A 27,049-nucleotide genomic window follows, 5' to 3' on the forward strand; every position below is an offset into this window, starting at 1 on the left:
CAGCCAAACAAGCTAACTGTAGTATTGTTAGATCACGTGATCTCACGTGATGCCTCTCTTAATATTAAATGTGACCGGATTTCACATAACAAGGCTTCCACACACACAAAATCAAACTTACGTTTTTACCAGAAATGGATTGCTGGCCTAATACACTATCACATTCCACACTGTACTTCCTTCAGGACTGGCAAGTCTGGTTTCTGTGGCAGCTTTCTTCCGACCCTGTCAAAGCCACGAGTGGGAGATTGGCGCCATTGAATGGCCATGGCTTTGTGATAATGGTGTGTAGTGAGCTGGGACTTCACAGAGAGCTCACCAATAGTGTTCTCGGTCAATTTGGAGTGATTTGAGGGCCATGGAGAGCCCAAACTTGGCCTCTGGATTCCAATCGTCTTCTTACTCCATTTTATACCCGTATATTAAGACCACCATCCACCCCCACCCTCCCACCCTATTACTATCACCTGTGATATTATTACCCACTCGAGAAAAGCTGCCCAAAACAGGGCTAATTTTGGGTATCAGAAATGTATACACCCACTCAGTGATAGCTAGTAAATAGATGCATACTTGGTGCAAATTTTGTTTGCACAGCTGTAGGCACTGGGAAGTTATTACACAATGATTACTTAAAATCGCCATATCTCCTAACGAAGTTTTGTGCGTCGAAGCCGGGTTTTGTCAAATTCAGTCACATATATAGAATCTACCAATATGTCAAGAATGCAAGGATTCAGGTGTAACGGGTAAGTAGAAAATGGGAATGGGATGGAAACGGAAAATGAGAGTGGGAACAACAAATGGAAAATTCCAGATAAAGGTTGTCGTACAATAGAGGTTGAATATAGGTTGGATATTACAGCACAATATTTCTTTGCAATATATTTTGGCTAAAATGATCAAAACACTCTAATAGAGCAGTCACCTGCATTAAAATACTCTAATAGAGCAGTCAAGAATGTTTTGATAACTATCCCACCAGGGACCATATTGATGGCCTGTGAATTGATGGGCTATAGCTGTCATAGATTAGATGTTAAGTCATCAAGTTAGCTATTCTCTTGAAACCATAACCATTACAGCATGAATAAGTTTACAAAGGATTCTAATTAACTGACAGTGCCTGCAAATAGATGTGGGAAGTTGTATCTACAATAGGCTTGCGCCAATTATTCCGGCATAATTTTGAGCATAATAGGCTAGCAAAAGCATTAAGCCTGCATAATAGGATGATTCTCAAGAATTTTAATTAAAACGTGCGTGCCAACAATACTGCACAACATGAACACACTGCAAATTATTACTGCATTTCACATCAAAATCCTTGCAGTGTTATTATTTTTAGCATTTCTTGACTGATTATTTGGAAATAAGATTGAGATACTCTAATAGAGCAGTCACTTACTCTAATACAGCAGTCAGGAAATGCAGATATATACTCTAATAAAACAGTCAGCTCTCGAGCATAATCTTGATTTTGAGAGCATAATTTTGAGTATAATAGGCTGGATTTTTGAGCACTGCTCAAAAGCATAATAGGCAACTATCAAAGCATAATTGGCTCAAGTCTAATCTACAATCTCAGGAAAAAGTCACATGATAAGTATGTGGTAGCTGTAGTGTGTAGGTGCATGGCTTCATTGAGAAGACTAAGGACAATATGAGCAGTCATTCATGGGGATTCTTTTTTGGTGCCACTTCAGCTTGACAAGCATACCAGTGCTCCCCTCTTAAGTAGGTGTGCTTTTTGAAACCTATAATAGGCACTGTTAGTTAACTAGAGTACTTTGTGAGTCTCAGTTTTCATCAGTATTAATTTAATGTTTATTATATTGTAATTGTAATGTTTCAACAACAGGGACTCCACTCAGTGAGACACTGATTTTCAGTGGAGCTCTGATTTTTGAATATTTTAATGGTTTCAAAAGGCTCATATATGATATTTATAGTCCATCAATTCACAGGCTGAGTTTCAGGTGGGATGGTTAACAAAACATTCTGACTGCTCTATTAGAGTATTTTAATGCAGGTGACTGCTCTATTAGAGTGTTTTGGTCGTTCTAGTAAAAGGATTCAAACAACAGTGCTAAACAAATGTTGTGCTGTAAAATCCAACCTGTCCAACCTGTGAATTTTCTGTTGATCATTCCCATTTCTGCTGCTTTCCATTCATCTGGCATTTTCCATTAGTCATTCCCGTTCCCATTCCCACTTTCCGTTCCCATCCCATTTCTGCTTTCCTCGAATTCTACTTACCCAGTGTAACTAACACCTATTACAAAGCCTATATGTCTGTTCTCCAAAGACAGATGGCTTTATATTTACTGTGAACAGTGCAACTAACAAATTAGCAAACTGTTACTGGAAACAATATGTCTTGTAATTATTTTCATTGTTATTGTTAGCCACATTATTTTAAGAAATGAATTTTAATTTAATAATAATAATCTCCTGCCCTCACCAGTTCTGAGGTGACTAGTGGACAGGAAACAAGGTGTTGATAAAAGTTGGCCAAATTACAAAAATAATTAAAATCTATACCAAAAACAGCCAACCTGTGAAAAAGGGTGCAGCCCCAAAAACGGTTGGGTGAAAAATCAAAAGTGGCAGCCAAGAAATGCCTGTAATGATGCTAATGTCAATCATTGTCAATAATGTCAATGATTGATTGACATTAGCATTATTGCTTGACAATCACTGTTAATTTCACAACGTGCCCTATTTCACAACTCAGCTGTTTTTGGTATAGATATAGACATTATTACAAAACAAGAAGAAGGAAATTAAGAATTTCATATTGGATTAGGGATCAAGAAAAAAATTGTGAAACAAGGGAATAGCTAAAAAGTAGTGAAACAAGGAAGGTTGCCTATACCTACAGATACTAGTGAACATTACATCCTAAGCTTCAGTCTATAACCATGACTGAATTAGGGATTAAATGTCTACTACAGGTATAGGCAACCTTCCTTGCTTCACCACTTTTCAGCTATTCAATTGTTTCACAACTTTTTTTCTTTGATCCCTAATCCAATATGAAATTCTTAATTTCTCCTTCTACTTGTTTGTTTACTTTTTAAAGGACATAATTATGACAAATGAACCAGCACATACCGCATTAAAAGAAAGAATGGTGCCAGAAATACCATCAGAGGAACATTGCATCAGAAAGGGTGCTTCAACAGTATTACAGTTTGTTTTCAGCTATGCTCCACCCATTACACAGCATTACTAACAAAGAACAGTACAAGAAACGTCTCTTTGCAATGCTATGGAAAATATGGGCGATTAACCAACACAGCCACAGCGAACTATTGTAACTTGACACCTTGCTTTGTCCATGAAAAGAACTGGAACGCACCAAAGGCAAATCCATGATGCGTATATTGGACGTACTCTGGATGACAAAAACGCACATCTCCAGATGAAGTGATGTCGAACAGTGAAGACATTAAGCCTGTAGCCTTATCCACTGTTGAGTTATGCTTGACTGGGGACATCAGTTAGTCAGTCAGTCAGTCAACATAAAATTCTGTTAAATAGAAAATAATATAGAAACTTCTTGGAAGGTTTTGTTGTTGGTCTGAAGATATTTTTGGGCTTTGTTGTGCCTAACCAATGTTCCCAAGGGGAAATAGAGGCTGGTTTTAGGGTGATATATTTTTGGCTGGAAAAGTCCAGTTCTTTATGATACCTAAAATACAGTACTACAATACTGTATGATATTACACAATTATTGTACCATAGACAGTCAGGGTAGCAGTGTTAGACATCACTGATAATGATCCACTCCTCACAGTACACACATAATTAGTACTATTTCGTTTTCTTCCAATTTTAGTAATTGCTAGTATACTAGTGTCACCAGTTGATGTTGATTGGCCTGTAACATCTCTACCATCACTAGTCCATGAGAATGTCACATTAGATGATACTGATGATGTGCATGTTAAATTGACTGATGAACCAACTGGGACTAGTCTGTCTTGAGGATGAGTAGTGATTTCTAGCACAATATAATACTCAATACAAATTATTTAAACAACTGGCTATACTTACTCAAAACAGTAACAGTAGCAACATTTGATCTTGTCCCACCAGCTTCATTGGACACTACACACCTGTACTGCTGTGACTCTTGTAAGTTACTCACAACAAGCGTCCTGTTAGTACTATTACTAATATCACTCCATTGTCCTCCATTAATATTCTTAGTCTGCCATTGATATGTGATTGATCCTCTATCAGTTCCCTCACAATTCAGAGTAACACTCACACTAACAGTTGTCAACTGACTGGTGGGGTGAGTTGTGATAGTGGGAAGGCCTGTGGATAATTGTGTCATCATGTCTTACCTGTTAGGCCAATCCATGCAAAAACAGCCAAGCTGTATACAAAGGGTGTGGCCTTCAAAAACCCTGGGAGAAAAAAGTTGTGAGATCAAAGGTGGTGGCCATGAAATAGCTACAATGACATTGTTGATAATAATAAATTTCAATAGTTTTTGTGCATTGCTAAAATTTATTAACATTAACATCGTTGTACCTTTGATTTTATGACTTTCTTCATGATGGCCAAATCCTTTTTATACAGCTTGGCTGTTTTTGGATGGATTTCAGTTTTTTTTTGCATAAATATATAGCCCAAATGCCAACCATAAACTGTCAGAGTTTTTTTACACAAATTATTTTTTGAAATACCAAAGCCAAAGGATCTATGATAACATTAATGGTTGCTCTATAATTTTGTGCTCACTTGTTCATGGCCATACAAAGTTGTATTATTGTGCCTGTATTTATTTGCAATAGTGTTTTATAACAAAGTAATTTTATAAAACGGTACGGTAGTACTGTGTAAGTAGGGACTGCCCCACATGCCGCCCAAAATTCCACCTTTAATAATCAACCTAGAGACATCTTATGTGATGAAAAATCACCTTATGGAATAGTGATAGTCCATAGAATATATACCAAAACTCGAATTTTAGTCTCACTGCTGATCACATTTGTAAGGCTAGAGGCCAAACGAAGCAGCGCACGGCAATCATTTTATGCCACAAAACAAACTCACCAGTGGGATGCGCCTTTAGGGGTTCCAACGAGTGTAGATCCTGTCTCTTTTTTTACTTTCGATCAGACTATTTGTATTCTTCATCCAATGAAACCATATTGTGGCATTAATTTTCTGTATCAACACTTTCTTCCAGCAGCATATTTAGATGCCACAGAATTATTTCAGAAGCCCTTCAGTCCTGCCGCTACTATAAGAGGTATACCAGCTAGATATTTGCAAATCCTGTTTGCGATAGGTTTGCAACCACATCCATCTAATAAAGATCTAGGTGGACTAATAGCGATAAGGTACGGAGAAACAATCTAGGTATTTAGTTAACAGTAACAAAATGACCTCACCCCTTATTGGTATAGCTAGCTGCACACCCCTTAAGTGACACGAGATACTCTAATGCAACAGTCATGTGGGCCCACAAAATATCACCCAAAAACAGCCTCAATTTCCCCTGACGACAATGAGGCAGCATTGGTTATAAGCCCAAACAAGTTTTCAGATCGACCCGAAATGCTTTCAACAAGTTGCTATGGAATTTTAAAATTATTTATTTAACAGAATTTTCTACTGAGTAACTGACTGATTGATGCCTTCAGACAAGTGTAACTCGATAACAGCTAAGGCTATGGGCTTGATTTTTTCACTGTCCAGTATTGCTTCGGCCTGACAGGTGCCTTTTGGCATACTGCATTACGTACAATGGACTTACCAGTGTCCTCCTTTGTGTCCCATTCATCTTTGCTGACGGCAAAAAGTGTTGATTTGGCGATAACACATGATGGCTTCCCTTTGTAACGGAAATCATCTGTATTTGTCATAGTGGCTATTTTGATAGCAGAGATGCTTTTCAAACAGTTCTTAATTCATACTGCTGTGTAAAGGGCTGAACATAGCCGACAACGAAGCATGATGGATACTTCACTTTTCAGACGATATTTGATATAACTGGGGCACGTGGCACCATTTCTTTCTTTTGGTATGCACGGATTGCAGAGGTGCTTTTCAAACAGTTCTTGATTTGAAATGCTGCATAACGGGTTGAACATTTTTTTTTTGCTGACAACGAAGCATAATGGATACTTCACTTTTCAGACGATATTGGGGCACGAGGTGCCATTTCAGATGTAGTATACGTGGGTTCACCAGTCATAATAAATTTACAAAAAAAGTTAACAAACAAGTACACAGAAAAAAATTTGGAATTTTCAACTAGAGTAGGGACCATAACACATTGATAAAAAGTACTGAAACAAGCTGGAGTATTGTACGATATTAAATCACAGTAAAAAAATAAGAAGTGTTATATCCCTACTGTGCTCAAGATACCATAATGGAAATGCACAGTAGGGATATAACACTTCTTATTGTTTTACAGTGATTTAATATCGTGCAATACTCCAGTACTTTTTATCGGTCCCTACTCTAGTTGAAAATTCCCAATTTTTCTGTATACTTGTTGTTAATTAAAAATAAAGTAGGGATCTATGCAATGAAAAGTAGTGAAACAAGAAATGAATGATAGTATTACAGTATAACTTGGTGAGAAATTCCCTACTTTGGTGTAAAAGTTATTTTGTTCAATGCGAAAGTAGTATTTTCCCACTGAGCTATGCTGTAATACCATCATTCATCTCTTGTTTCACTACTTTTATTGCATTTATCCCTACTTCATCATTTCTAAATTAACAGTTTTTTAAACATTAGTTCCAAAGTAGGCATACACAAAATTTAATGGGATTTTGCACTGACTGTTCTATAAGAGTAGCTCGATTTTTCATGCAAAATGTGATAAATTGCAGTTGCTCAATTTTTAACAAATCAATTCCTATGCTAGAATATAGCTTCCAGCCTGTTGTGACAAGTTTTATTAGCATAGAACTTATTATGATGACGAGTCGGTCTTAATAGTAGTGTACTACACCACCAATCTGTACAAAATGGCAATAATATTGGCTTTAATTTGATGGAATACTGGAGACATTGCAATAGTATTGTATTGCAGAATTTATTTGAATACTTTAGTAATACTCTAATAGAATGCACAATTTTTCTAGGACTTTTCATAGAACACACATAGAATGTTCTAGAATAATCTAGATTTTCCACTGGTACATTTATGAAATTGTGAACTTTTTACCATTGAGAAGATTTTAGCTAGAATTTTCATTAATAAAGTAGAAATTAAGTGAGGTAAACAGCTATGATAGCAGTGGCTCAGCGGCTAAGAATTTAGGTGTTCAGTATATTGAGATCATTGGTTTGAGCACTGGTGACATTTTTCATGCACCTTTTAAACCCTGCGGTGACTGTTCTATTAGAGTAGTTGTTTGAGTTTTGCCTTGTAGCTGTCAATTGCAATTTCTATTAAACCACAAAAGGTTTGAGCTATGATGGTTAACCTATATCAAGAGTATATAATAGAAACTAAGAGTGTAGAATGGTGTATTACCCCATGATTAATGATTGCATAAAGATTTCAGCAATGTCATTTACGCGAAATGGTAATGTGAAATGCGTACGTGGTAACGGGTCTTTGTACGCCAGTTTTCCATGTTATTCAACCATGTATTCAATAGTTATTGTATGAGTAAAGTGTAGTACGGACCCAAGACAACCCTTGCTCGCTAAAACAGCAATTGCACAAACGAGAGTGTTGCCATGCCTTCAGGGATCCCTTGGCAGTACCAGGACTTTAACATTAACCAATTCCCTTTAACGCTATCATGTTTTCACTTGGTTTAGTGGCTGAATTGGCCTAAACACAGAAACCCTTAATGGCAATATAAACAAACAATTACTGAAATATTTGTGTTATTTTATGCAATCATTAATAATGGTGCACAGACAAGTTCACATCGATAATGGAACCTATTTAATCCCAACAGCAAGCCAAACACGAGGTCACGATCAACGATTTTTGCAGCCACACTCCAGAATTGACTCTTACCTTTACTCTTATTACCCCTCTACAATTAAATCATGGAATAACCTATCTAGCAGTACTGTGGAATCACCTACCTTAAGCACATTTAAACAATGTATTAATTATAGCTAAGTACAATCACTACAATTTATTCTTAATTTAATCTGTTGTACTATATACTCCATATGGAGGTTTCTGTACAGTAAACAAATAATAATAATAATAATCATGGGGTAATACACCTATTCGATACTCTTGGTTACTATTATATACTCTTGCCTATATGCATACCAATTTTTAAAGTTATTCCCATAAGTATTTTACCCTGTAGGCATGACAACAAGTCAACCTTTTCAAATGTAAATAATCATCTATAGCTCTATGGCTATTAATCAGATTTGCATCAAACTTAGTATGTGATTGAATTGCAGTGCACTCTTAAAGTGTACCAAAGCTAAGAAAATCGAACCATGAATTTGCATTTTATAATGGTTTTTATAAAGTGTGCAAAAAGAATAATCTTAGCCCCCCAAACCCTCTAAATGAAGAAGAAAAAAAGAAATCAAGCCGAATTTAGAAGGCTCATATTTTACAATTGTATTAGGCAATCTTGCTCAAATTTGGTGTGTTGGGTACTGAAGGTGGAGGGTGTTTGCTGTATAAAAATGATTCAAATTCAAGAAGGGAGCGTGGAACTATACATATACATGAATATCATGTTTTGTTTCTTCCTGTAAATATACTCATGGTGTGGTGCACCAGTATTCTTGGTCACCCGATACGCTACCGTGTGTCTTGATACTCACCATACACATTCACAGTAGTACTACTAGACACAACTGATCCAGCCTCATTGCTCACATTACACCTGTACATGTACTCTCCAATAGTCAGTGTTGTATCAGTAGTGTATGATGTTGTGTTATCATTACTAATAGTAGTCCAACTACTACCAGAACTTCTTCTCTCCCAGGAATATACTAGTGTTCCTAGACCACTAGCTCTACACATGAGAGTGATGCTTCTTCCCATTGGTACATCACCACCTGTTGGGTGATCTGTGATTTCTGGAGGACCTGTAAAATTATGTGTACCTCATCATTGACACATACACAATATCCTGCACTGCTATACTCACCATACACATTCACAGTAGCACTATTAGACACAACTGATCCAGCTTCATTGCTCACATTACACCTGTACATGTACTCTCCAATAGTCAGTGTTGTATCAGTAGTGTATGATGTTGTGTTATCATTACTAACAGTAGTCCAACTACTACCAGAACGTCTTCTCTCCCAGGAATATACTAGTGTCCCTAGACCATTAGCTCTACACATGAGAGTGATGCTTCTTCCCATTAGTACATCACCGCCTGTTGGATGATCTATGATCTCTGGAGAACCTGTAAAAATAATATTTCTTATTGTATCATCTCCGCAAAATTACTCAATGTCCAATTTGAGAGAACCTGTAAAAATAATACTTCTTATTGTATCATCTCCGCAAAATTACTCAATGTCCAATTTGATAAGGAACCTCTTGTAAGACTACATAGGTTACAATGATCAACAATGTGGCTGACATCACCAAGTACGACATTTTTTATTAGGCACAGTAAATGATGCATTACTAGTCATAGTGCATTACCACTGAACAATGTAACATTGTGCATGCATCACAGTTAGTTACTCTAGTAGGCTACTACCTAGTAACAGTTTCCAATAATTCACTTGTGAATGAAATACAATAAAATCATTGCCATCAACTAACCATTGCCAGTTAGTAAAGCTGACATACTAAATAGTGCTACAGTGCTACATACTCGTATGTATGGTACTAACATATTTACTTAATCACACTTTTACATTCATTAGTCTGGTTCATAACAAGATGAATACTTATAAATATGTGCACCTCATGCATGGTTGGAACAAACAAGGTCATTAAATTACAGAACTCAGTTTATTGGCTTGCCAAACTTGTAACCACAGCATAGAAAATATAAATAGCTAAGTATTTTGCTGTCAAGCTTGTCATAAACAGGAAGTTTATATAGCACCACTCTCACACCTACGTATGCTGGCATAGTTTTGAGGATATAATAGGCTAAGAAAATCACCAAGTACTATTGTAGAACATATAGTTTTAAAATAATATAATTTATTTGGCTAATCATTTACACTGTACAGGGACAAGACCTTGTCATTGACAGCAAGTCTGGCAAGCTGTACCCCCACCTGGATCATTACAGCTTTTTTATTAGTGTAGTTATCTACGTAGGCATTTTAGGAGTGTTAGTACAATGAATAAAATATTGTGGTTGACCAAAATTGGTCACATGTTTCATGTGAATAAATTATACTTGCCTTATGGAAAGCAGATGTACATGACAGTAAATACTGTCCAACAGCACTATTGTGTATAATTTATAGTGATGCTATCCTGCGTCTACAGCAAAACTTAATGTGCCAGTGTTGTCTCCAATATCATGTGTGATATTATTTCAGTGGAAAAATTACAATGATAATATCTGAGCAATACGTTCAAAATATTGTCACTAATGACTTTTGTGCAACAGTATGAGAAGCTATGTGTCCTCCATAACTACAGTACTGTATTGTTGAACTAACTATTGACCTGTAAACTAGCACACAGAACTTCTGAAGATCCAACATGGTTGATAACTGCACAGCAATAAGTTCCAGAATACATCTCCACAGAGGTACTTCTTATACTTTTCTTTATTTCTAATGTTTTATAACAGGTACAACATGCACATACCTGAAAATGAAGTGTTCACTTCCTAGTAATTGACTTTACAGATAGATAATTTTCAGAGATTATAAAGCTTGTAAAGCATGCCGCATAAGATTGTAACCAGCAAGTTTTAGGCTACTCATGATACCAGTATATTAATAGATTATTAATTTAAAAATGAAGTACGGATCCAAGCTCTAAGAAGTAGTGAAACAAGAGATGAATGATGGTATTACAGCATAGTTTTGTGAGAAAATCTCTACATTCACATGTTATGATAATTTTGTTGAATGCCAAAAGTAGGGATTTTCCTATAGAGCTATGCTGTAATACCATCATTAATCTCTTGTTTCACTACTTTTTCGCTTGGATCATTACTTCATTTTTAAATTAATAATTATTTTTAACGCACTGATTTGTTTGTGCATTTTTGTTATATAGAATACAGCTATACACATGTGACTCTATTTGAGTGACTACTGTATTAGATTATCTAAAGTTAGCCTCTAGCCTACCAAGACTAAGGCATGGTCACTATTCCTTCTCATTGTGCCATTATTATAAATACAGCTACAACAATAAGGGGTGTGGTCATCGTGTTCGAGTAAATAGATTGTTAAGAGTATCTGCACTCAGTTGTTATCAATCAACTATAAAACTGCTAATGGACATGGCCTCAAGCACATTGTTAAGTTACAGACATCTACCGGTTGTCAAGTATCTTTCACAGTTGCGTGAACGCTTTAAATAATTTTGTGGTGTTCAAATGAAAGTGTTAATATGGAAAATTAATGCCTCATCGATTAATGTGGTTTCATTACATGAAGACGGAAGAAGACTAGCCTGACTGAAGATAAAAGGAAAGACAAGGCTCAGAGGGCACACACTCCTCAGAACCCCAAAAGGCACATCCCACTGGTGAGTTTGTTATTGTGGCATAAAATGGTAGCCTTATGTTGCTTCATTTGGCCTCCAGCCTTGCGACTTGCAACTGTGGTCAAGCTGGCAGGGAAGTAGGAAGATCAAGATTCAAGTTGGGGCAATTTTTTAACATTCTATATCCAGCTGCCTGTGTAATTGTTTTCTTTGTTTTTAATGCTATTATTCTGTAAAGGTGATTTTCATCACATAAGATGTTTCTAGGATGATTTTTGATATACGTATGTAGATAACTCACCAAATGTAGTAATACTTGCAGTATAATTACCTCCAATACAGTCATAACGACCAACTAAGAACTGGGTGAAGGAAGAAAACGTGAGATTCTGACTTCCCAAGTACACCTCACTACTACACACTGCAGTGTACAGGTTAGTACAAGATGGCACTGATGTTCCATTGGAGTAGGTCCATGTTGGAGTACCACTGCCAGTACATCTACAGGTCACGAAGGAGCCACTACTTTCAACTGGATAATAAGATGTAGGGGTAGCAAGTGTTCGACCATCCGCCAGCAGCTCAACTCCTGTACACTGTGCTTTGATTTGCAGAGCTTTTAGAGCAGCAACAACTATCACTGCAACTATATCCAGAAAGATACTACATAATAGCCACAATTTACCGATGGAAATACACTGACACAAGAACGTTCTATCGGAGCGGATAACTTACTACGCAAGAAGGACGAGATGTCAACGGCCATCACAATAAAATTTGCACGTAAGCGTAGTGAAAAGGTCTTTTAAGTGGGCGAGGCGCTAGTGAGCCCTTCTAATCTAATGATTGATCAAGGGTGTAAGCAGGGGGGTTCGGACGAACCCCCCTTTCAGACGCAGAATTTTTTTTTTAAAAGTAAAAATCACACCAAATCTTACAGCTCTGGAGCTCTCCGGTAGCTACTTGCCCACTGGCGCTCCTCTGTATTACTCTTGAGGGTCACATCACATTAATGCTGAACCATTGCAAAGCATATCTATTGCATCACGTGATGCTAGAAGAAAACAAAAAGGGAAAAAAAATAATTTGCCTACAGAAAAGGCACCTAAAAGAACCTGCAGAAGCCCAGGGAATATTAGTGAACTGGTAGATGCCCCTCTGCAACGGCGAGATCTATTGCCGGTGGCACACCAGGACGTTTAGACCGTGATCGAGAACCACGGATGCACATGATGGAGGAGCGAAGCAAGGAGAACCCCAAATTGCAATGGAGCCAGCCCATTACCACTGAATATCGGAACTCCACTTCTCACTGAGTAATTGAGCCAAATGCTTATAGGTGGTAGTGGCTGCCTTCCCCATTCCATCGGAGGAGGAAAAACTAATGGGGTAAAGCTGCCATGCTCTACTTCGCGTATACGCTGCTCATAAGCACGACGCTTCTCAGCCTCATGCCTACGAAAAGTGGCAGCCAAGGTGGTAGACCGATTGGAGGCTGCAAACACGTGATCAATTGCGCACGTGATCAATTGTAAGAAACTTCTTTTAAGACTTTAGCAATAAATATCTACATTCAAACACCACTGACACACCAATCAACCAGTTGTGGACTGACTTTAAATCTGCTTGTCACATCTGTCTGGACACTTTGGTTCCTAGCAAGTTATCTTCGACTAAGACATCAAACCGACCATGGATCACCACCTACATTAAAAGACTTTGTAGACGAAAGAAGCGAGCTTATGCTCAGTATCGCCGATCACGCTCACCTACCACCTGGCAATATTATAAAAATCTTAAAAATCTAGCTCAAAAAGAATGCTGTCAAGCCTATAATGACTACTTTTCGAAGCTCATTGATTCCAGTTCCACAGCTAATTCAAAAAAACTATGGTCGTATATCAAAAGGCAAAATTAAATCATGTGGAATACCCCCACTGTCACATAATGGTCATACCATCAAGATTATCAAGGTCTCTGTAATCACATGATTCATTCTGATTTCACACCATACCTTTAATGTAACGATATAGAGTTTATATAGCACATCATCGAACAGTTACTGGTGGAAGGTATGCAATTGTTTATTCCGTTGTACAAGGTTCATTCAAACCAAGATCCCATCTGGTATAATTCTGAGATAAGGCATTGCATCAATTGACTTAGAACACTCCGTCGCAGATACAAACGTCATCCTACAAATCTATCTCCAGCGTCATTGACTCCATTGAAAATACACTTCAGGACAAAATTAAAATAGCTAAGCAGGATTTTGAATTACATCTTGTTAATTGTTACACCTCATTTAATAATAACAAAATATTTAAATACCTTAGATCTATCACCAAGTCCAGAAATACTCCATCAGTCAAGTCTTTGAATGCTAATACTGACCACAGTAAAGCCAACCTATTTAATCAATATTTTCATTCAGTTTTCCATGATCCATCTTCTATCCCGAAGATTGATGACCTCCCAGCTATACACAACTCATTATAATCAATTACCATTACTGTTACAGATGTTTATCAAGCTCTAATCTCATTAGATGTCAACAAATCTGCTGGAATTGACAACATCTCCCCTAGAGTACTGCAAAGTTGTGCTGTAGCTCTTAGTGAGTCACTTCATCATCTATTTACTCAATCACTCCACCACTCCACTTTACCAACCTGTTGGAAAATCCACAAAATCGTGCCCATATTTAAGGTGGGCAATTCTAATTCTGTTAAGAACTATCATCCTGTTTCGTTATTATCTATTGTATCAAAAGTTCTTGAAAGATTAATCTTTAACAAGATTATCTCTCATATTAGCAAGTCTATCAGTCCATCCCAGTTTGGTTTCACCAAAAATTGTTCTACACTACAACAGATGCTAATTTTCACTGATCAAATCATCAACAGTCCCTTACAAACAGATGTTATTTACCTTGACATCAACAAGGCTTTTGATTCAGTGTCACATAGTATCTTACTGATCAAGCTGTGGTCAATGAGCATAACTGGTACTCTATGGTCTTGGTTCAAGAACTATTTGACTATTCGCTATCAAAAGGTTTCTATCAACAATTGCTATTCTGATTTACTTCCAGTAATTTCTGGTGTTTCACAGGACAGTATTCTTGGTCCCTTGCTGTTTTTAGTTTACATCAATGACATGTCTTCATACATTCATGAAAGCCAACTACTCAAATTTGCTGACAATGCCAAATGCTTTATCCATGTTAGTACACTCTCTGATCATAAGGCTCTTCAAGATGATATCACTGCTCTTTTAGCTTGGTCAAGGGATGTTGATCTAGATTTTAGTTTAAAGAAGTTTATTCATTTATCATTCAAACGTAAACTCGACACCTCTTATTCTATGTCCAATTAAATTATACCTCATGTCAATTCTCATAAAGATCTTGGATTAACATTATCTGAAGACCTAAGTTGGGATAAACATTACAAAGACATCACTGCTCGTGCATACAAAATGCTTGGACTAATTCGTCGTACTTTTTCCCCCACTCATTCACCTTCTACATTGGTTAGACTGTTTGTATTATTGGTAAGATCACAGTTACTCTACTGTACGCAAGTTTGGCATCCTCACTTAATGAAAGACATTTTAAACCTTGAAAGAATACAACGTCGTGCCACTAAATACATCTTGAATGATTACACTAGTTGTTACAAAGACCATTTGATAAATCTGAGGCTCCTTCCTTTAATGTACATATTTAAACTTCAAGACATACTGTTCCAACTAATCAGTTCAACATCAATAACTACATCACGTTCAACTCTACCAATACTAGATCAGGCTCCAGCAACAAACTCTTGTTACCTCAACATCTTAACAACATATCGTGACATTCTTATTTTCATCGTTTACCATCCCTGTGGAATGCCATACCAATTCTAGACCTAAACATGTCAGTTTGTTTGCTGAAATCTAAACTGAAATCATATCTGTGGGACCATTTCCTGACTAACTTTGATGAAAACAACATCTGCACTCTACATTACTTGTGTCCATGCTCCAGAAGTCACCAAACTAAACCTCCAACTACCAATTTTAATCACTTATAATTAGGCATTCCAGTATCCGAGATTTTTTTAATAAAAAAATTCTCCGTATATTCCCCAATAGAACCCTGGCACAAAATGACAACTCGTGTTCAACTTGGGATTGCTCCGTCATCCGAGCTCCAATGAGGGTGAAAATCGCTGTGGGGTTTGTCCACATGCTGATCATCATGAAAATCTTAGTTTTATCGTGCGCGTTACATATAAGTAAGTTTTGTGTTGTTTTGTAATCTTTTCAAGCCTTGTAATGTATGTAGAATACTTTAAAACTTTAAAAAACGTACGGTCGGGTGGAAGGTAGTCACTGGTGCTTACTTTAAAGTGTGTAGTTACTTCGCTCGGGTTAGCGATTTTCAGCTCCAGAGCAATTTTCTGATGGTTGTGTCATCAACTCAAAAGTATAAACCACTTCAAAGTCGGCATAACAATGCCATAATTGAAACCACAACTCCACCTTAGGTATTGTTGCATCATTGTGGCACCTCCACTTTAGTTGTTTACCTTTATAAGTTGTTAACTTGATGTTTTTACCAACTTGAGATAGCCACTTGCCTATGGGCATACACCATTGTATTGAGAAGTGTGCAGTAGGTGAAACATATTTGCTCACCACAAAGCATACAAAGATCGCTGAGATCCAATAAGACCTGAAGTTACTCTCATTACATGTACAAACTTGCAGCTAGAAGCAACTGCAGTTTCAAGATAGTCCAGATTGCTAGATGGCTTCCTGATTCAATTGTGCCATTTTCCCCTGTAAAATGTATGGGGAGCCCTGGAGAAAAAATGTACCTTTTTTTCAGTTTTTAAGCACTGTGCATGCCAAAGTAGCTAATTCCAACCCAACAAACTATATATTTCTGAGATCAGCAATCAATACTCTATCTATTGAGCATATAAAAAGCCCGTTTTCCCAAAATTTTAAGATCAGTCTGGAATGCCTATTATAATTATGTAATTACTTAAGTAGTTAGTATTAATTGTACGTATTTTATGGCTGTTGGTTGCTACCAACAGACCTTAGGTGTTTTTTGTTGTTGTTTTTTTACACCATAAAGCCTAAATAAATAAATAGATAGATAAATTAGGGAGTATTGCTATCCTTTACCCATGACCATCACTGTACACTGAAAGCTGGTAATTCCGAGACACCACAGCGTCCGTGATCACGTGTAGAAACAAATTGCAAGAACTTGGAAACCGCACTAGAAGTATGTTTCGTGAACTATTGTTCGCTTTCCTGTATGTTTGTCTGTTTATTGGCGATGCGGCAGGTAAGTAAAGTACGCTTGTTTGTCGTATTTTTTGACATTCAGTTACAGCTACAAGCACAGATGCCAGGCCAAGAGCCAGGGACCAAATAGTTGCCAAGGTTTTAAATAGAAAATGTAACAGAAACATGGACATGAAGAAAAAAGAAAGCACAACTGCTCAACAGTTGTTGGAAAACAATCCGAGAGCGATCGCGAGTGATAAGACGCCCACACCAAAGTGAGTAGCTAGCTATTTCAAATGTGGCGATTGCTCTATGTGGTTATTAGCTAACTAGAGTAATTTGACACTCATTCCACCACAGTACAAATTACTTTGCTATTTCAAAAATCAGACATAGATACTCATACGGCCTTCAAGCAAGTTGCTCCTTATAAACATTGCGACAATATTATATAGCATATTAATTTGCACACATACCATAATACGTTTGTGTGTGTGTGTGTGCGTGTGCGTACTCTCTGTGTGTATGCATGTGTGAGTGTGTGTATACGTACTCTGCGTGTGAGTGTGAGAGAGTGTGTGTGTCTGCGTAGTCTGCGTGTGTGCATGTGAGTGTGAGAGTGTGTGTGCGTACACTACTGTTCATGTGTGTGTGTGTGTGCGTGTGCGTGTGCGTGCGTGTGTGTACATACGTGTATGTGTGCATGTGTGTGTGTACCAAAGCCAGTATGGCTGGTATGGTTTTGACGACACCAACTTATGGACAGTTACACTGTACTTAAAAAGAAAAGATGTATGTGGTTATCAAAATGAACACATGTGATTAATAGCTAACCTTGTGTCTGCTCCATCTCAGATCAGGAATAATTCTTCATGACGTCGATGGACTCATGGTTCAATTTGCCAGATATTCCTTCAGTACCACATCAACTAGTTTTTTTTTTCAACCTCATACCTACTCTAGTTTATTTTTCTTGTCTAGTAAGGCATACCATATTTCTATGATTTCTGTGTTTGAGAGGCTGGTAGGCATACACTAGTTAAAGATAAGTTTGGCACTAAAAAAGTTAGGAAAGGGGCCATGGCCTACCTGGCCCTCACTCCAAAGCCAGCCTTGAGATGGCCTTACCACCATTGTAGTGCTAGATCCATCCATGTGTACTCTGTGTGTGCATGTGTACATGTTCTCATGGATCATGGTATAGCAGACTTTCACAATATTAAATCACTGTGTTCAACTTTTAACAGAGCATTCACAAAATAACTTCATCCTATTTCTCACAACAAGTGATGATGATTGCATGCGATCTGATCATTCAGAATGTTATACATACATTGCAGTATCAACAAGTAGCTATGCATTTTTGTATTAGACATAAATGCATGCATGTATAAACTTTGCTGCTAGTTATATACAGTGTAACAAATTGAAGTAGCTATATGCTAATGGTGACTATAAAGTGTACAACATGAAAAGTCTGCTCTACCAATTAACTTCACAGATTTTTGCTTTGCTTGTTGGTAAATATTGTGAATATTTAGTGAGGTTGTCCATTGCAATTTTGGGGTCAACCTATTGAAGGCGACCCAAAATCTGTAGTAATAGTATAGTTATAGTAACTATACACCTGTATCTCCTGCAATTTGTACGCAATAAATCCTGTGTCCACCATCTGGGGGTAGCAATAAACATTCTGAGCCGCACCAGACTCATGTCCATGCTTGTAGTTTGAGAAAGAAACATGATCTTTAGATTACCATTTAAGGTAAAAGTAATGTTTTACCTTATTAAACCACCGTCACAACACTACATGGATTTGACTACTTACAAGATTATCTTGGTACACTAAGCTGATTGGTTTACTGTAGCATCTGCTGTTATAGCAATATATTAAATTACATAACTCTTTGCTTTGGTTGTATTTGCATTAATTGTATGTAATAATTGGCACCATAGAAATATGCAAATAAAATGGCTTCATTTATGCTGTGGTGTATCATGTAAACCAGTTTATAATTATAATGATTTTCTCTCAGCAACAGATGTCAGTCTACCTCTTCTTAGGACCACATTAATATTATTTACTGCATCATCAGCTATGGTCTACATGCAGTGTACAACTAATAGGGCTAAGAATGTTTCAGCTTTGTGGAGTAATTTTGAGCTTGTATATAGAGCACTGAAGAACAATGGTATCAATTTCTACAGTGGAAAAAAAACATTTATACATGTGCATGTAGGCATGCCTGTCTACACACCCAATTGAGCAAACAAATTTTAAGTCAAAGAAAAGGAGTGGGCTTGAAATATCAATAGAAAAGGTGCACATTCATATAATATTAATGTATCATTAATGTTTACAGACTGAGTTGGATACTTGTATGGATTGGTGTATATTTTGTCATTCATCACACAGTAAAAAGCCGATTGCTCGGAGGTTAAAATATAAATCAAATCAAAAACAAACTAGTGAAGGTCACTACTAATGTCTGCCACAATGCTCACTATTTTTGTGTGGTGATGTTTACTGGCAGAAATTAGTAGTGACTTTCACTAGTTTGTTTTTACTGCGCAGTGAACATTAAAATACTACTAATGGTGGCAACTCATATAGACAATAGTCATTATCTACAGTTTCTATAATCCAATAATGTAGATGTTACATTTATACACAGTAAAAACAAACTAGTGAAGGTCACTACTAATTTCTGCCACAATACTCACTATTTTTGTGTAGTGACATTCACTACTTTTGTAGTGACCTTCACTACAAAATTAGTAGAGAACATCACTACACAAAAATAGTGAGTATTAAGGCAGACATTAGTAGTGACGTTCACTACATTTAGTAGTGACCTTCACTACTTTGTTTTTGCTGTGTACAACTGGTCTAAATTTTCTCTATAACATTAATAATGCAATTCTAAAGTGTCAAGTATTGTTGGAATTATCTATCATAAATATCATGCACTCACTCCACACACTTTACGTTTGTTGTAAACATCTCTTGTAAGACCACATTTAAATTATGCACAGTTGTTTGGCAACCTTATAGGTATCTTTTTAATGATATCAGAGTAATGGAAGCTATTCAAAACATTATTAGATGGCTACCAAATCTTGCACACCTATTCTGATAGGCTGAAATCATTAGAAATTCCATGGTAAAACAAATGGGAACAGTAATATATGATTAAAATTCTTTACCATTTGACCACTAGTCTAATTCTAAAACTTTGCTGGATTCTCATTGGTAAATTTACTATATTGTAATGTGTACTATTATAAATCAATAATAAAATAATGAAAAAAGGAAATTATAGCACTAGCAGCATGCATGAGTGAGGTTATACTGTATGTGTATACCACTTGTCCACCTTCAATGGGCTTGCGCCTATTATGCTGGCATAATTTTGAGAATAATAGACCCCCAATTTCGTGAGAATAATTCCGGAATAATAGGATGGTTAAAGGAAAAATTTTAGAATTATTGGATATTTATGGGATTAATCTGTGGAATTAAGGGGCGTATCTATTCTTGATTAGCTAGAAGAAAGAGCTAAGCTACTAAGAGTGATATATAGTTGACATCATTATAGGAGTGCTGGCTGAAAAGGAGATGAAAGCCTTTAAAAGATTGATATACCCTAATAGAATGTTTAGATACTCTAATAGAGCAGTCAGACCATGACTAGTTACAGAAGCTAAATGAGAATAAGTTTGGAATAATAGGCTAGACACAAGAATAAAAAAAGAATAATAGGTAAAAATTTTGGGAAATTCTAGAAAGAATAATAAACTTTTGAGCATAATAGGCGCAAGCCTAGTATTAACATTAATTTTGCACTGTTCATAAAAGCACAATAATAGTTTGTAATGCATAAGATTTGTATACTGTATTTATTTATTTGCTGCTTGATTGTAGTTATCGAGTTTGTTACAAATACCAAATAACCAACAACAATAAATGCAGAATTAAATCACCATTATCATTTAAAGAAGTTGTTCAACTAATACCAGAATATAAAAATGGTCATGGCACTAAGCTGTTTGATATTGGCACTCCAGTTGGTGATGATGGAAAATATCCAAATGATACTATCTGCTTTTATATTATTGGTAAGAGGTGAGTGATTATACAGTAAGGCACGTGCAGTTAAACTACTACTTTTAAGCTCAGAAAAATGCTAGAGTAATTTGTTTAGATAGCAATTACAATTTAACAATACATATGTCTAGATTATCATACAGTATGGTCTGATTGACTGATACTTTCAGCCAAGCATAACTTGAGGCTATGGGCTTGAATTCTTCACTGCTCGATATTGCTGAAGCCAGAGACTTGCCTTTTTGCTGACAGCAGCAACTGCAATGCATGATTTTATGTGCTTGTTGCCATTATTCCTTTATTGTAACATGTACTGTTTCACTAGTAATGAATGAAGTTGTTACAAAAGTAAACGTATAAGCATAGGTGGCAGAAAGGGAAAATCTTGGTCTACCGAGGGGGTTAGCCCCCTCAGAATGATATCTTACCAAAATTATCCTTCTTGGAGTGTGGCCAAAAACCGTGAAAAGCATATACTCTAATAAAATGCACAAATACTCTAATAGAGCAGTAGGGGTCTTCATAAAACATGTTCCTAAAAGTAGTCTAAAAGTTTTGCCTACAGCAGAAATTGAACCACCGGCCTCTTAGTTTGAGAGTTAGCATCTTACCACTCTACCAAGTGTTTCCAGGTGTCTAAAGGCTGTTTTGTACTGCTTATAAATGCTATATGTTCATTAACTCTGTACTCAACTAAGCATTTGCCAAAAGAGGTTTTTATTGGCCTGTTGTAAATGCATTTGACTAAAAAAGTTGGTGTTTTAGTTGAAATGCTTCAAATCATACCTACAAATTACTTCGTGAGAACTTTGAGGCATCAAAAAGCTAAAATGGCTACAGCTTCTTGGAGGCACAGACCCCTTGCCGCCAGAGATTCTAAACTCTGGTTGGCCTCCCTCACATTAACTACTTCCTCCACCACTGCATGTAAGTACAAGGAAAAATTAACATTTGAGTAAGGATCACAAAAATGAAAAACAATGAGTTCGTACAATACTTGTGGACATTTTACAGTGAAACTTCCTATAAACTCCTTGAATTAGGGGCACAATAAATCTGACTCCATACACATTTCATATTTGCCTCTGAAAAAGGAAGAAAATTTCAGGCCTAACATAAGTACTGGTTCCCAAGGCATCCATTACAGAGCATTCTCACTATATAGAATCCCTACTATATCATGACTATGCTACTGACAGGCCATATACAGTAATACTGAAGTAGGATTTATGTAAATAAAATTATGCACTAGTATAACTGCAGGTATATATACAACATCCCTTGTTTCATTGCTCTGATCCCTACTTAAATGGTAAAAATTTCTATCGTTTCTTATACTTGTATATTTACAATAATATAAACACCAATGTTTGCCTCAAGGAATTATTTTGCTAGAATACTTTGACATGTGAAGTGTATGCTTAAGCAAGTAAGTAACTACATACTTGTGACAAAACTATAATAATGCATAACACTTTAGCATGGGTGTTCAAAGGTACTGCTCGGTGTTTAACTTGCATATTTCCCAGGCAATATCATGGGAAATTGGTTTGCCAATGACTTTGATACCCAGCCAGTTCAAAGAAATGATGTGCTTTGACTCGTTATTGAGCAACATAGAGCTTTGTATTGTGGGACTCATTTTTGTAAGCTGAGTCTTTTGCTAAGATAGAATAGTTAGCTGTTACTAAAGGATAATGAAGGTACAAAATAATTGTTGGGCGATTGTGGATGCGTATTTCTACCCACCGCGTATCAGCTTTTGAACAGATAATGGAACAATAAAGCTACTATAACTACTGCTACATTGAAATAGGTTAGTAACTTACAGTCCTAAGTACTTAACTTAATATAATAACTTACTTACTATCCCAATAGTGAAGTTAGTTGGCTTAACTTAGTACAAAAATGATAACAATGTAAATTCCATCCCATAATCACAAAATTTCTAACATTGCGTGGTGAAGCATAGTAACATATTAATGACGTTTTAACGTATGGATAGCGTTCTGATGGCTATTAGCCTACGCTGTTAAAACCACGATCGATCTTCGGATGCTACTGTATAAAACAAACGGGATGAGTTCTCAGTAGTTCTTTTACCTATTAGGTGAGTGCGCCTTAAGTGATATATATCACTTATACCACAGTTGCTTGGTATTTGCTGATATTATACACCCGCAGCCCTCCGGCTGTGCCCTCAGGCTTTGGGTGTATACATTCTTTGCAGCCGTGGTATAACTATTAAATAGCTTTTCTTTTATCCAAACTTGTGTATATGGCAGGATACATGGTGCACAACCATGCAGTTAGTCAATAAGTAAGTCAGCCAACTATTTATTTTTGATGACAAAGTCTTAGTCATAATAATCTAATACAAAACAGCCAAGCTGTAAAAAAACAGTGCGGCCCTCAAAAAGGCTATGGGGAAAAAAGATGTGAAATCCAAGGTGGCGGCCAAGAAATGGCTGTGATGGTAGATTAATGGTAAAAATTTTAATAACGACAATTCAGGTGAATTTTTGTGCCGCTTGGTCTTGGCAAAAAATTCACCTAAATGGCCGTTATTAAAATTTTTACCATTAATCTACCATCACAGCCATTTCTTGGCCGCCACCTTGGATTTCACATCTTTTTTCACCATAGCCTTTTTGAGGGCCGCACTGTTTTTTTACAGCTTGGCTGTTTTGGATTAGATTTCATTTCTTTTTGTATCTCTATACCCCAAAGCCGGCCATACGGCTTTGGGACTTTTTTAACCTGTCTTTTTTTCTTTACCACAGGAAGAAGAAAAGATGAAGCAGATGTACTTTAAATATTTCTGATTTTATCGGTAAATGTACAAATTATATATATACATATATAATACATATATTTATTACAGAACTCTCCATGGTGGTTTCTTTGTAACTGAACACTCTACAAGGTGACTTCTTCTTGCTGCTCTCTCTACAGGGTGAATTGTTTGTAGCTGAATAATCTACAAGGTAACTTCTTCTAGCTGATCTCTCTATAGGGTGATTTGTTTGTAGCTGAACTATCTACAAGGTAACTTCTTCTAGCTGATCTCTCTACAGGGTGATTTGCTTGTAGCTGAATTCTGTGCAGGTGATTTGTTTGCAGCTGAGCTCTTTACAGAATGGTTTCTTTGTAGCTGAACTCTCTACAAGGTAACTTCTTCTAACTGGTCTTTCTACATGGCAATTTGTTTGTGGCTGAATTTTCTACAGGGTGATTTCTTTGAAGCTGAACTCTCTACATGGTGGTTTCTTTGTAACTGAACTCTCTACAAGGTGACTCCTTCTAGCTGATCTTTCTACAGGGTGATTTGTTAGTAGCTGAACTCTCTACAGGTGATTTGTTTGCAGCTGAACTCTCTACATGATGGTTTCTTTGTAGCTGAACTCTCCACAAGGTAACTTCTTCTAGCTGATCTTTCTACTGGGTGATTTGTTTGTAGCTGAACTCTCTACATGATGGTTCTTTGTAGCTGAACTCTCTACAAGGTGACTCCTTCTAGCTGATATTTCTACAGGGTGATTTGTTTGTAGCTGAACTCTCTACAAGGAAACTTCTTCTAGCTGATCTCTCTACAGAGAGATTTGTTTGTAGCAAAACTCTCTACAGGTGATTTCTTTGCAGCTGAATTCTCTACATGGTGGTTTCTTTGTAGCTGAACTCTCCACAAGGTAACTTCTTCTAGCTGATCTTTCTACATGGTGATTTGTTTGTAGCTGAACTCTCTACAAGGAAACTTCTTCTAACTGATCTCTCTACAGAGAGATTTGTTTGTAGCTGAACTCTCTACAGGTGATTTCTTTGCAGCTGAACTCTCTACATGGTGGTTTCTTTGTAGCTGAACTCTCTACAAGGTAATTTCTTCTAGCTGATCTCTCTACAGGGACTTTTGTTTGTAGCTGAACTCTCTACAGGTGATTTGATTGCAGCTGAACTCTCTACATGATGGTTTCTTTGTAGCTGAACTCTCTACAAGGTAACTTCTTCTAGCTGATCTTTCTACTAGGTGATTTGTTTGTAGCTGAACTCTCTACAAGGAAACTTCTTCTAGCTGATCTCTCTACAGAGAGATTTGTTTGTAGCTGAACTCTCTACAGGTGATTTCTTTGCAGCTGAACTCTCTACATGGTGGTTTCTTTGTAGCTGAACACTCTACAAGGTAATTTCTTCAAGCTGATCTCTCTACAGGGAGTTTTGTTTGTAGCTGAACTCTCTACAAGTGATTTGTTTGCAGCTGAACTCTCTACATGATGGTTTCTTTGTAGCTGAACTCTCCACAAGGTAACATCTTCTAGCTAATATTCTAGCTGATCTCTCTACAGGGAGATTTGTTTGTAGCTGAACTCTCTACAGGTAATTTGTTTGCAGCTGAACTCTCTACATGATGGTTTCTTTGTAGCTGAACTCTCTACAAGGAAACTTCTTCTAGCTGATCTCTCTACAGGGAGATTTGTTTGTAGCTGAACTCTCTACAGGTGATTTGTTTGCAGCTGAACTCTCTACATGATGGTTTCTTTGTAGCTGAACTCTCTACAAGGAAACTTCTTCTAGCTGATCTCTCTACAGGGAGATTTGTTTGCAGCTGAACTCTCTACATGATGGTTTCTCTGTAGCTGATCTCTCTATAAGGTAACTTCTTTTAGCTGATGTCTCTACAAGGTCACTAGTTTGTAGCTGAACTCTCTACATGATGGTTTCTTTGTAACTGAACTCTCTACAAGGTGACTTCTTCTAGCTGATTTTTCTAGAGGGTGATTTGTTTGTAGCTGAACTCTCTATAAGGAAACTTCTTCTAGCTGGTCTCTCTACAGGGAGATTTGTTTGTAGCTGAACTCTCTACATGATGGTTTCTTTGTAGCTGAACTATCTACAAGGTAATTTCTTCTATTGATCTCTCTACAGGGCGATTTGTTTGTAACTGAACTCTCTACATGGTAGTTTCTTTGTAGCTGAACTCTACAAGGTGATTTCTTCTAGCTGAACTATCTCTTTCCATAGTTGAACTATCTCTTTCCATAGTTGAACTATCTCTTTCCATAGTTGAACTATCTCTTTCCATAGTTGAAAACAGCCCAAACCGGGCCGTTTCTTCTTACCAAAAAAACATTACACTCGAGAAGCCATACAAGGTCATGCTCAAAGTTAGGTTTTTTGATGTGCACAGCTTGTGGCTAATAGAATCTGTCTTTATTAAACTGAGTATAGACCAAGAAGCTTAATCTGGGCTGATGACTTTGTTGCAAGGTGGTTTTTTCGCTCCGTGATTATTGTACGTGGGCGGATAAATACTCTAATAGAGCAGTCATGTAAATACTCTAATAATGCAGTCATGTGTATAGCAACAATCATTGTACTGAATTTGACAGCTGTTAAAGGCACCAGTAATGTAAATTGTAGCTCATATTGGGAGACTCTCAGTCTGTATGCATGCACATTGCAATTTGATCAGTTTCATGTTTGCACTGAAACATTAACAACGTTACTATGCAGAATGCAAAATTACACTATTCACCACAGTCTTCATTATCAATCAAAGAAATCCATGTTAATATGTAAACATGATATTGTAGTCAATAGAGTGAGAAGATATTGCTGAGGAGATAATATGTTCCAACAACTTGCAGCAAATACTAGTCAATGATATAGGTCTTTAAACCCCAGTGTGTGGGAGTATCAAAGCACCGCGCTGGGTTATAACTACCATACAGCTAGACAGAGCGGCGCTGCTACTGTATGATATATTAGTTATCACCCTGTTGCGGAGCCACTCAGTCTCTTTCGTGACATCATAATCTAATCAAAAACAGCCAAGCTGTAAAAAAAGGTGCGGCCCCCAAAAAGGCCATGGTGAAAAAAGATGTGAAATCCAAGGTGGCGGCCAAGAAATGGCTGTGATGGTAGGTTAATGGTTACATTTTAATAACAACAATTCAGGTGAATTTGGTGCCAAGACCAAGCGGCACAAAATTCACCTGAATTGTTGTTATTAAAATGTAACC

The 27,049-nt window shown here is 36.9% G+C and overlaps 2 protein-coding genes across 2 annotated transcripts in view; one reads left to right on the top strand and one right to left on the bottom strand.

The window, feature by feature from the left end:
- Positions 1-12,462, bottom strand: part of LOC136267673 (hemicentin-1-like) — a 58,583-nt gene extending 46,121 nt beyond the window's left edge. Inside the window, exons 1-6 of the mRNA XM_066062820.1 lie at positions 12,368-12,462; positions 11,934-12,278; positions 9,132-9,401; positions 8,800-9,069; positions 4,063-4,329; positions 3,746-4,009 (exon numbers count right to left, since the gene is read on the bottom strand). Of these exons, the coding sequence (XP_065918892.1) occupies positions 3,746-4,009; positions 4,063-4,329; positions 8,800-9,069; positions 9,132-9,401; positions 11,934-12,278; positions 12,368-12,398 (1,447 nt within the window). The 5' untranslated portion in view covers positions 12,399-12,462. The remainder of the gene's footprint in view (positions 1-3,745; positions 4,010-4,062; positions 4,330-8,799; positions 9,070-9,131; positions 9,402-11,933; positions 12,279-12,367) is intronic.
- Positions 12,463-16,881: 4,419 nt separating this feature from the next.
- LOC136267015 (uncharacterized) overlaps positions 16,882-27,049 on the top strand; it is a 176,550-nt gene continuing 166,382 nt past the window's right edge. The window contains exons 1-3 of the mRNA XM_066062065.1: positions 16,882-16,982; positions 17,031-17,199; positions 20,850-21,050. Coding sequence (XP_065918137.1) covers positions 16,922-16,982; positions 17,031-17,199; positions 20,850-21,050 — 431 coding nt within the window. The 5' untranslated portion in view covers positions 16,882-16,921. The remainder of the gene's footprint in view (positions 16,983-17,030; positions 17,200-20,849; positions 21,051-27,049) is intronic.

This window comes from Dysidea avara, chromosome 9, assembly GCF_963678975.1.
Source record: "Dysidea avara chromosome 9, odDysAvar1.4, whole genome shotgun sequence".
Taxonomy (NCBI): domain Eukaryota; kingdom Metazoa; phylum Porifera; class Demospongiae; order Dictyoceratida; family Dysideidae; genus Dysidea; species Dysidea avara.